Consider the following 12,684-nt stretch of genomic DNA (forward strand, 5'->3'; position numbering starts at 1 on the left):
TATTTATATTTTATTTTTTTTAAAGTAACATCTTTATTCTAGATCTATTACTTTAGTCACTTTAGACTTTAGTCAGTATAGATTGGCTTATCAATATGATGAATATGACTAATATGAGTATCGTTGACTACTAGATTACTAGAGTAAAGTGTAAAGCTAGATCTAGATGTAGTCAATGTAGATCTAGATCTACTCTAGATCTAATTTAAAGCTTCCATCAACAAAATGATCAAGCCATCATCATCATGATCATTCATCGTTATCATTATCATTATTCATAGTCGTATATTACTAGATTACTAGATCTATATAATATATCTAGATCTAGTCGTAGAGTTAGAAGAAAGTTAGATCAACTCTACTCTAGACTAGTCTAGACTTTAGATCTAGATCTAGCTGAGTCTATCTTTATCACTTTCTGGGACTGTAGATCTAGAACTAGATCTAGAATCTAGATCTATCTAGCCTATATTCTAGATTTATATCATAATAGAAGATAACAACAATCCCGATTATCTCCCCTGAAAGCAAACACAGCACTCGAAAATTAAACTGCATGGACTGTAATTTTACAGTCTAACACAATTTAACTTAAAAAAAAAAACAGAACTAAAGGCAAAAGCAAAGTCGATTTTTAGTAGGGTAGATGATCACTAGGTCTAGATCTAGATGTAGTAGATCTACATTTAAAAAAAATTGATCTAGATCTGATCTAGAGTCAAGTCTAGTCTAGTAAAGATTATCATCTTTCTAGTCTAGATCTAATGATATTTTATTATAGAGAATCTAGGTAGTAGCCTAAATTAGTAGCCAAACTGGCAAAGTAGGTACTTCAACTTCAACAAAAAAATAGTTTTGATCATATTCAAATTATGATATATCATATGATATATATTTTATTTAAGCTTCTTATATAAGGCACAGCTCATCGAATTCTCCTTTAAGAAACACGTCACTTTTTTTGTTTATAATTAATTTGTTTTTATGTTTGGAGCTAAAAAACAACGTTTCGGGACAGTGCATGTCCAATGTTAGATAAGTTCCTGTATTTTTGTTCCGCTTTTCCAAAGCAGAGGGCAGTTTTTTAGATTCTCTGTAACCATGTATGTAAAGTAAGCTAATGTTTAAAATCGTAATAATAAATATTATTGGGATTAATAAATCTATGATTTTTTCAATGAATAAAAGTGACCTAGATCGAGATATCTAGAATATATAATTTATGAATGAAAGAAAAAGTGCGGAATGCTAATTTGAAGCCAGAGACCATGCCCACTGCGGCGAGCGCTGGTGGTGAGGAGAGGTATACACTAAACGTGTAGTGTCACAACCTATTATACAGGCAGTGGAGGGAAGGGGGAGAGAGTAATGAAAAGACAAAGAAAAGCATCTATGGGAGGGAGGGGATGTTAAGGTGTAACAAAACAAACATTCAAATTATGAAAAGAATAGGTTCCTTGGATGGGAATTAAAAGAAAGAGACAGAGAATACATGTAGCCTAGTTGAAAATATCATGTTTATTAAATTATAATAATTAATTTATAGATCTATAATTTATATAGATTTATTTCTGTCCGTTTCTACACATAGATTATATAGGTAGGCATATATATATAAATAAATAAACTATAAACGATAGAGAGAGAGAGAGAGGCAATATACTATAAATACATATTGCAGAAGTGAATCTACTTAAATTCTTTTAATACAATCTAAATAATTTTTAATTAACACAGATATAATTTATTAGCAATAACATAGTGGTGTTTCTTAACTGTGCTCAATGTGCGCTAAAGGAGAAAGCACAAAAACTGCGTTTATTATAGGAGCATGAAGTGACCTAATTTATTTTAAAATAAAATCTTGACTATGACTGGTAATTCAAAGAAACACAGCTATTTTTATAGTCCTTTAGTTGCAGAATAAGAATCTGCTTTCAGTTTTTTTGTAAGTTAAACCGTCACCAAATAAAAAAATAAAATAAAAATTTGACCTAGTTACCGAATACGGTGTGCCTAATATAAGAAGCTACTATATATTAATATTATATTAAATTGATATTGAATTGATTGTTTGTGCTTGCCTTTGAATACTTTGATTAAATTAATCATTAAAATTAAATAGAGCTTGGTCTCCCATTTACAAAAATATCAAATTATATTGCCTTGGTGACTTAGTCTTAGTTCTATGATAAGTAAAATGCGAAGACGAAGTTATGATTTATAAGGGTAATACTGACTCTAAACTCTAATTAGCGATATTATGCAGCCCACGCCTGATCCGGTTCTTTCTCAACTTTCTGTCTATTCTGTGGTCTTACCATAGACAATAGGCTCATAAACCTACCCTCAAAAGCTGTACCATCGCAAATTATTACTAAGTCGAAAAAAAAATTACACCAATGATAAGAAACCGTAAAAACTAAATTTTTTTTTTTTGGCTTAATATTAATTTGGTAAGACCACAGAAAGAACCGGATCAGGCGTGGGCGGCATAATATAGCCTAGATTACCCCTTTTCCTTCTTTGGCTTTGTATTGATAATAATTCAACCAAATTTTGACTGATGCAGTATGAGTATGGTGTTGGGAATGTGACTGAATGTCTTCTTTCAGTTTAATTTAATTCTCCTGTGGGAGGTTTTGGCTAGATCATTGATGCTTAACCTTATTTGGTCAGCGAGCCATTTTAATTTCTGACACTCGTGTCGCAGGCCACATCTGAAAAGGTTAAAAAAGAAAATAGACAAAAGCACATTTTTATTAGAAACCCATGAATATAGTACTTAACATTAATTCATGAGACATCTATCTTAAACCAACTTTTACATAGATCTATACGACTGCATAGATGAGTCTCCAAGTCAGAGCACTGAATTTATAATTCTAGATGTTTGTTCATGAGAAAATTTCACTGAAAAAGTTTGTTCTCATAAATTAGTGCTTGTAATTGTTGTGCTCGTCATTAACACTTGTTTTCGGAGATTTAGAAAACGTTTCTGCAAGTAACTTGGAGTTCAAATCGGTTTCTGAATTACTTTGAAATTTTTCAAGCAGTGATGTCTGGCTTTGTAAGTCAATTAGTCTGGGCACTTGAAACATTGACTATTTGAAACAACTAACATTGTTCAATCTGAACATGATAATTATCACATGGTCCAGACTGAACACCTTGCCACATAGATTTTATTGATGAGTAATTCAATGAAGCCACGGAGACTTAGTTCAATTTGACTTGACAATTTTGCTAATAACTCTTGCTGTCAACAAAACGTCTGGCACCATCAGTGTCACTCCCATTAATTTCTCCGTAGGAAGATCTTATCTTCTAATCTTTTATGATACAGACGTTACTTCAAAAAAGAAGATGATTACTTCCTACGTGGCATGCATTTAGTCATGCATATTAACCAATGACCTAAATTCTGCCAAGTCACTGGTTTTCCTGGCTAGCTCAGGCAACCCATTCCATGCTCTAATAGCGCTAGGGAAGAAAGAGCTTTTGTACAGATTTGTCCTAGCATATGGAACGAGGAATGTGCCTTTATCTTTGTGTCTTTCTGAGTATTTAATTAAATTTTGTTTTTGTATTTGAAGATTATGGTTCAGTGTTTTATGTATAATTGCTACTTTACTTTTAAGTCTTCTATCCTGAAGGCTTTCTAAATTTAGTGATTTTACTATTTTAAAGGTGTTACTCTTGTCAAATGTGAATGTTCGCTTGTTATGAATCTCACTGCTTCTATTTTGTGTCTGTTCCAGTTTCTTAATGTTTTCTTGAGTTGAGGGTTCCCAAACAGAGGATGCATATTCTATTATTGGCCTAACCAAGGTTAAATAACATTTTAGTTTTATGTTCTTATTTGATTTATAGAAATTTCTTTTATTAAACCCCAATGCTTTGTTTGATAGTTTCATCAATATGGGGATTCCATGACAGTTTTTCATTTATTAAAACACCTAGGTATTTTGCGTTTTTAGTATGTGTTACTGGTTTACCATGAATAAAATAAGTGGAATTAATGTGTTTTATTTTTTTGGTTACTCTTAATAACTGACATTTTTCTGGGTGGAAAGGCATGCTCCAATTTGACTCCCATTACTGTAATTCATCTAATTCTCTTTGTAAAATTTCTGTAAGATATTGTGTTGTTTTTATTGTTCTATATATTATGCAATCATCTGCAAATAATCTGACTTTTGTTCCTGAACTAATGCAATTTGGTAAATCATTTATGTAAATTAAAAATAGTAGTGGACCTAAGACTGTTCCTTGAGGTACACCTGAGTTTACTGTTGTTGGTGTTGATTTAGAGCCATTTATTATTACAGTTTGTTCTCTCCCTATTAGAAAGTCTTTAATCCACTGATGCAATGGACCATCAATGCCAAAATTTTTAGTTTTTTAAGCAAACTATGGTGGTGAACTTTGTCAAAAGCCTTTGAAAAATCTAGTAAGATAGCATCAATTGCTCACTGTTATCTAAATCTTTTGAAAAATCATCAATTTGTCCTATTAGTTTTGTTTCACATGATCTACATTTCCTAAAGCCATGTTGGTATGGAGTAAGGACATTACGTTTTTCTAAGTGGTTTATGATGTTGCTACATATTATGTGTTCTAGGATTTTACATATGATGCTGGTAAGTGATACTGGTCTGTAGTTGGGTCAGTCCTGAGTCAGATTTTTCTCCTTTTTTAAATAGGTGGTGACATAGCTTCTTTCCAGTCCCTTGGTACTCTGCCCTAGTTAAGAGATGCCTGAAAAAGTATTTTGAAGACTGGTGCTAGCTCATTGCTTAGTTCTTTGAGTAATCTAGCTGGAATACCATCAGGTCCAGATGCTTTATTCGGTTGGATGTTGGCTAATAGTTTTTGGATTCCCTTTTCTTGTACTTCTATATCTCCTCTATGTTGTCTACTTGGTTCAAATTAAGTAATATGTCTTTGTCTCCTGGGGCTGAGAATGCTGATGCAAAGTATTTATTTAGGATGTTAGCTTTAGTTTCATTATCATTATGTTTTAAGTTATCTTCTCTTTTTAATGGCGCTATGCCATCTGTGATGGTTGAAACTTCTTTGACAGGACTTTGTCAGTAGTGGTCCTATGCATGCTTCTTATAAAACTACTAACTTCTATGATTTCAAAACTGCTGTTTGTAAGCCAATTAAATACCATGATTTTGAGAGGTATCTGAGCTCGCTTACAGGAGGAGTGGGTTGTGTAAGGATTGCTCGATATCCCCAGTATCAAAACTGCTTATTGGGAAGCGCATTCCTCTACTACCTTACAGGGGACGGGCTAGATAGAGCCTAGCTCGTGGATGCCAACCAGTCCGCCCGACGCAGCCCGCTAAGGCCGCGTCAGTCAGTCCAGTCTTTGCCCAAGGGGAGACCCGCGAATCAGCCGAGTCCCAGGAGAACCCGACCAACCCTCGAGTTGGTGTCCAGCGCTATCCGCTTTTCGGAGAACCCGTGGGTCTCTTACTCACCGTTGCCCCGGGGCCCCACATATAATGATATCATATATATATTTTCATTTAAGATCACTTAAAACTAAATTTGACTCTTAAACATTTTTTGTTTAGTTTTGATTTTTGTTAGTGAAATAAATTAGAGTCTCTGTTGGCCTTATGATCTTTTAGCAGAAATAGGGTGTAAAGGTAATGCTTGTTATAGAATTGAGAGGGGTGGGGAAGATAGTTGAACACAGATGGTAGAAACCAGAAATATCTACTGAAGCCAGAAAGATTAGCATTGCACCACATTATTTAAACAAAAGAACAATAAAGTAGCAAGACATGGGTATGACCAGCAAGGCTATCACAGATGGTCCTTCTTTGATCCGTGTTGTAAAAGTACTCTAATATTATTACTATCATGTCAAAGTCTTTGCCAGTGTTGATTAAATGAAAGGTTATTAGTGATTACTTTTTTTCTAGATGTTGCATGGGTTTTAGAAGATTTCAAACTATGGCTAAGCGGAGCCTCCTTAAGCTTGTGACCCTAGATGTGACAAACACCCTGATTAAGGTCCGTGGATCACCTGGTAGACAGTATGCTTTGATAGGACACAAACATGGAGTCATGGCAGATATGAATTTGTTGAATGGTTAGTACTGTGTTAATGATTTTGCCTACCCATCATTTAATTTGCCTGCCTCTTCTCTCTTTTTGTGCTGTATGACCTTGTATGAAGTTTTTCAAATCCAGATGATGTTTTGTGTTATGATCATATCATCTTAGTTTTCATTTTAGGCAGATAGGCCGTCTTACAACCCAGATGACCTTTTGATCCTGTCTCAAACAGCTCCCATCGCCTCATCGTGTCACCTCCGTGGAAATGTCCACCTGGGGAAGTGGAAAGGCCAAGAACGAGAGCTAACATAGCTCCCAGTGAGCTACCACTGTATGCTCTAGCTAGTGTACCTGCACATGGTTGGGATGTGAAAAAAGCTTGCTAACCAGTCCAAAACCCCCATCACTCCCTTCCCCAACGGAGCCCATATGAGTGGTGATGGTCTCCTCATGGGTGTGATGGGACAGTATATGCATACTGTATATGCATTACTTTGTAGTAATTTTTCAAGTTGTTAAAAGACATCAGGAAAACCTGAAAATAATCATTGTTCTATTGCAAAGTAAAGTAAAGTTCCCCTTTCAGACCTTGTCATCTTTAGGACAGATGATGTTAAGGTCATCTGTTTCTTTGGCCATTGGTTAAGAAATGTGTGATGTGGCCTGCGCAACTACTAACCACCTTTACTTTCTCCAACTAAAGTCAGGTACCCATTAGAGTTGGGTGGACTCAGGGATGCCCTAAAAATCCAGAAATTCAAAATTCCACATAGAGATTCAAACCCAGGACCCCCAGTTTCGGAAGCCAAGAGCTTAATCACTCATAGTTGTATAGCTACCTCTTATTTTGGGACAGGCCTGTATTTATTAGATGCTAACCAAATAATGAAAAACTATATTTAGAGATTTAGAAAATGTGGAATTTGAAACCAAAAAAACAGCAAGCAACAATGTACCCTCTTTTATGTTAGCTGAAGTGGTGGTGATAACAGACCACAGAGACATCTTCAGGCCCTAAATATACCTAAGAAGACTTTTGCTACCAGTCATACTACTGCTTTAGAAGACCTGCAACGTTATAAGAAAAAAACTGTGGAACCTTGTGAGAACTAAAATTAATAAAGTTGTTTTTTTTTTATTTCTCCTCTGACAATGCTTTTTTTTTTCTTTTTTTTTTATGAAGAACTATTCTATAAATACTACAAAGATCACAGTAAAAGATTTCCTAATTTTGGAGCTCAGAATATGATGCCCGCTTATATTTGGTGGTCACTGCTAGTTAAGGACTGCTTCCGAAGTGCTGATCCAACTATAGGAGAGGAGACATTAAGCAAAATAGCAAATGACTTATACTTTCACTATACTACACCTAATGCTTGGGAAATTTTACCTGGAGCTGTCAGTGCTATTCAAGTAAGAACTCGGGGGTCACTTTAGATTCTTGTAGAAATGTTATGAAAACATATTAAAGCATAATTATTTATTCAATAATTAATCATATTATTTTTATCATTAGTTTTTCTTTACTAAGAAATGGAGATTATTCCAGGGAAATTTAAAAGACAATACAAAATATCCAATATGAGAAATGTCTTCTTATTTGTGTTAAATATTTTTCTTAGTTTCTAAATAATTAGTTGTTCTTTTTTTTTCTCAATCTAATTTTTCATTATGAAATTTTTATAATTAACTCATATGGTTTTTGTGGCAGAATCATAATAGCATTGGGTTGCTTGAGAGTTTCAAGCTTGGATTCTGGTAGAGGCTTGTTTATAAGTCAGAGTTTTCAGTTGTCCTTTGCTATCTCCCATCTCTAATGGGTACCTAACATTTGCTGGGAGGAAAAGCCCATATAACATCTTCATTCAATATTGGTCATAGAAACTAGGACCACTTAAGCTTAAACAGGACTTAACTTACGCTATTCTTAAAAAATGTTTCTTTTTCTTTATCTTTTTGGTTACATTTTCTAAATATTCACATTTGTATAAAATATTTTTGTTTAATTCTTTCAGGACTTGCGTCAATATCCAGTAAGGATTGGTGTTGTTTCAAACTGGGACCATCGCTTGTACAAAGTTTTGCTTACTATGAAGCTGCGATCTTACTTTGATTTTGTTTTACCTTCTTACATAATTGGAGCTGAAAAACCAGACAGTGCTATATTCCAGCAAGCTTTAAAAGTATGATTGTTTTGTTTTTTGTATTGAAAAAATTGTCTTTAAAGGGAATACTTTTTATACATTGCATTAAACGACAGCATTTAAAAAGCATGTTTTTTTAGTTGTCCATTATGTCATCTAAGACTTCAAAATTGGTTGAGCCTCTGGAACTTAACCTTCAATAGTTAAAATTTGCTGAAATATATGACACAGGCTTTTCACAACTAACAAAAATTTTCTGCCAGACACATTACTTTGAAGAACATAAAGAACAAGTCTGGAAATCATATGTGCATATTTCCATTTCTTAGTTGAAAGTCTTTCAAATAAAAGTAATTTAAAAAAATGAAAATGTGCAAACGCTCATGATTCTAATAATTTACGCTAATAAAAACTCAGGAAAAAAAACATTTGAAGAGGGAAAGTTTTTTTAGCAGCCATGCCAACAATGCTGACCTATTTAGATTTTTTTTTTACATTCTTTATTAAAAAGGAAAAATTGTAGTATTACATAAAGTTATTCTTTTTTTTTTTTTTTTTTTGGCGTTTGAAATAAGAACACGATTTTTGCTTGTTCATATTCTTAATTTGAATCCAAAATTCTGATTTTTATATAAGTGTTCCTCAATATGTGTCTTGTTGGTAGGCATGTCTGATACACGTGTAATCCTGAAAATCAGTTTATATCCATATTCATTATTCCTTTAGGATGCTAACTGCCTGCCTGAGGAAGCAATACATTTTGGTGATAGTATTGAGAAAGATTTTCTTGGTGCCAGAAGAGTTGGAATGGGAGCTTATCTACTTGCCCACACAAATATTTTTGAGGAGTTTATAGACAAAAAGTTTGTAGTGAAATCTGTGCCTGAATTTGTAGAAGCCATTCGCCCTAGACTAGAGGAAGCCAACATTCACAATAGAGCGAGCAGTGTTAAACATCTTTGATGATAGCTGAATTTTAGTTCTGTTTGTATTTTGTTTGTATAATATATATACACATATATATAAATGTTGAAATTGTGTTCATTTATATTTAATTCTTGCAATAATTGATGGTCCATTGAATTTTGCATCTTATTTTACATTATGTGGATGCTATACAGTATTATGATAAATTCTTATTGTCCCTGCGATGGCAAGAATGTAGACCCACTTGTGTAGTCTTGGTAGTAAAGAACTTTTTAGTTAGTATTTAGCCTCACATGTGTAGCTCTGGTGGTGCTGAACTTTTTGTTAAGTTCTAGTCCCCCTCTTGTGTTGCTTTAGCCTTGCAGAGCATTTTTCGTCCCATTTTTTTTTCTTAGCTCATTATACTAATTTTATTTAACATATTATAATGTGATGCTCTTAAAAACTCTAATATGTAAGCCTTACATATTGTTGAAAATGTGATATCTGAGGATTTAACTTTAAAAAACAAAAAGTTTAAATCTTGTACAATTCTTATTCTCAAGGTACATATTTTTGTTCAGTACTTTCTTGGCATTAGCTGATGTTTGTCTAGTTATTTTTTAAGGATACATTACTTGGTATACATTGGTAATTTCTTTTAATGCTATGGTCATCATTACATTGGATATACATAGAGTATTTGAAGATAGCAATAGTTATATACATTTTTCGTGATATCTAATAAATTTATGACCTGCTGTAAATGTTGACATTGACACTAATTCAGGGATTTATTTAATGATTCAGGCAAACATTTTTTTATTATTTTTTTTTTTACATTTATTTTTGGTCATTATTGACATATGGAAAATGTTGTATTACCTATCAGTTTTCATACTAACATTTTTTTTTTTTTTTTTATTATTTATTTTATTTTATTTTGAACTGAAGTATCTTAGTATTATTTTATATTAAAAAAAATTAGACTTCAGCTCTAAATGTGTATTAAACATAATTGAAAGAAGTACATGTTTAAAATTTAACTTTGAGACTTTGATTTTTAGAGACATGAAAACCAAATGTGTCTGGTTTGCCAAGCACTTAACCACTTTAAAAAACAAAAAACTTGCATGAAACATTTTTCCTTTTTTACCCTACCTGTAAATGTAATTCCATTTGTAAAAGTAGTTTTATTGCTTTACTGTCTCCCTCTTGAGCTTTTGGTGCTTTTTTTTTTCATAGCCACTTTTATAGAATAATTGTAATGATGGCCTACAGAAACATAATAACAGAAGTATGTATTTTTAGCTTTTTGATTAAATATAAACTTAATATGCATTTGAAGATGATAATAATTAATATATACATCAATACATATTTACAGTGCTTTTTTTTGTATAAACCAAAAAAGGTAACAGTACCTAGTGATGGATTGCCAAATAAACTACTAATAAATAATAAATTAATAATAAACGTTAAAATTCAAGAAAAGTAATAATTCTTTTCCCCACATTGAAAAAGGTGCTGGTACGCACCGTACCATCACAAAAAAAGCACTGCATATTTATCATCATTTATATTTAATAGGAAAATTTGAAACAAATTTTTTTTTCTCTTGTTTTCTTGAACTCATTCAGCAACCTTAACAAAGTGCATACATTTACATAATTAATAACTATAGAATACAAGATAATTGCAAACATTTTAGTCAAATTCATATAATTTATTCCTCACGAATCCTTTTGAAGGCCATCATTCATATGCTAGATCTTTAATGAAAAATCTTTTTTTTAAGGGTAGTAAAGTGATACTATATGTTGACATTCCTTATTACTTATATTATAATTATATTACTTAGCTACTTGCTTGTAGAAATAACTTGAAAAGAAGATCTCAATACATTTACTTTTACAGATTCTATAATCCAATGATTCTTTTTACTTTAAACTTATAAAACTAAATAACCGTGCTGCCATGTATTATGTTATGGAACTAGTTTTACATAAATAATGCTACTATGTCAAAAAAAAGAAAGTGTCAGCAATAAAGAACATAAAATAATTTTGCTTTTTTTTTATTTAAATTTTGTTTTAGTTGTCCGTCCTTTAAAAAAAAATCATTACATATGTGTTTGTATTATCTTATTTTATAGTGTAAATGTGTGTTTGTATTATCTTTAGTTACAGTGTAAATGTATGTTTGTATTACCTTTAGTTACAGTGTAAAATGTGTGTTTGAATTATCTTTAGTTTTCATTCATATCTCCAACACAAAATAAGCTTTATTAAAATCTTATTTCACCACTATTTTCTTGCCTTCATAGTGTTCAAACTAAGTGCACAGCTCGCTTGTGACATTCAGAAAGCTTGGCTATTTTCTTGACGATAAAATTGTGGATTCACTGACAAATTACATCTAGATTATTTAAATAAAAAAGTTTGTCTTACACATGGGTGTTGACAACTCATGAAAGAAAAAATTAATAAAAATTCTATTTTATTACCAGAGTTTTAATACTTGAAATAATGCTATGACTTCTTTAAGTCTTCCAAAGCTCTGCTTCTTTTTGTTTACATTAGTCAATGTAAATGTATATTTGTATAAACTTTCTTTTTTTACTTTTGGACTTTCATGAATTCTGTTGTATTCGATTTCATATTTAATGCTTGGAATAATGGCTCTCAAACCTAAAATTTGAATGCTCTTTGACCCGCAAGTTGTCTATTAGTTATAATTAGTGATGCATGTGTATAATTTTATCTACCTCTTTCTTTTCTATTTGAATATATATTTGTCCAACAATGTGGTATAAAAAAGAACAGACTACTTTGGGAAGATCACATTGAAAAAATGTCGGATAACAGAGGAGCGAAAATTGTATACAGGCAAAAAACAAAAAACAGGCGACCCAAAAGCGGACCCCGAATGCGATGGATTGATGATTTGGAGGCAGATCTACAACAGCTTGGGGTTAGTGGGTGGAGACGACAGGCACAGTAGAGATCTGAATGGAGGGATGTGTTGAAGCAGGCCAGAGCACGGAATTTTATCACAAGAAGACTTTGTGTTATTTCCCTTAATTTATCAAACACAGAAAAAAAATGAAGTACATATTTTGTTGTCTGTATTCTTTTTCTCTGAATATACCTGACTGAAACTTTAGATGGATATCTGTGCAGTAATAATTTTTATTGTATTGGCTTTTGTATTTAAAGTTTGAAATTTCCTCTTTAAAATATATGGGCTGGTGATATAGTTTTCCATTTCTATGGTAAATTCTTTACAATGTATCATGTGTCCAGTACAACAATCAACTAACTTTACACACACACACACACACAAAGTGCAATATGCAAACAAAGCAAAGCTACGATTCGTATTATTATGGAACAGCAAAGTTACAGCATTATGAAGTCTTTGCCTTTTTTTCTTTTATCCATATCATTAAAACGGAACGAAAAGGTTACATTTAATATTGGGTCTATTTTACTTTGGAAGCCCACTGGTTCCTTTCTCGAGTTCACCTATTTCCTCTTATAAACATTGCCACGAA

At 32.4% G+C, this 12,684-nt stretch overlaps 1 protein-coding gene across 3 annotated transcripts; it reads left to right on the forward strand.

The window, feature by feature from the left end:
- Window positions 1-623: 623 nt before the first annotated feature.
- On the forward strand, window positions 624-11,192 carry LOC106065164 (haloacid dehalogenase-like hydrolase domain-containing protein 3). Of its 3 annotated transcripts, none has more exons than XM_056042302.1 (5): window positions 624-642; window positions 5,943-6,112; window positions 7,262-7,491; window positions 8,094-8,261; window positions 8,949-11,192. In XM_056042302.1, the coding sequence occupies exons 2-5, from the start codon at window positions 5,950-5,952 to the stop codon at window positions 9,183-9,185; spliced, it is 798 nt and encodes a 265-aa protein (XP_055898277.1). In that variant the 5' UTR covers window positions 624-642; window positions 5,943-5,949; the 3' UTR covers window positions 9,186-11,192. The 3 variants fall into 3 exon arrangements, with proteins under 3 accessions (XP_055898277.1, XP_013079377.1, XP_013079379.1); XM_013223923.2 differs by lacking the exon at window positions 624-642 and adding an exon at window positions 746-823; XM_013223925.2 differs by lacking the exon at window positions 624-642 and adding an exon at window positions 763-827.
- Window positions 11,193-12,684: the final 1,492 nt, after the last annotated feature.

The sequence above is a fragment of the Biomphalaria glabrata genome, chromosome 9, assembly GCF_947242115.1.
Source record: "Biomphalaria glabrata chromosome 9, xgBioGlab47.1, whole genome shotgun sequence".
Classification (NCBI taxonomy): Eukaryota; Metazoa; Mollusca; class Gastropoda; family Planorbidae; genus Biomphalaria; species Biomphalaria glabrata.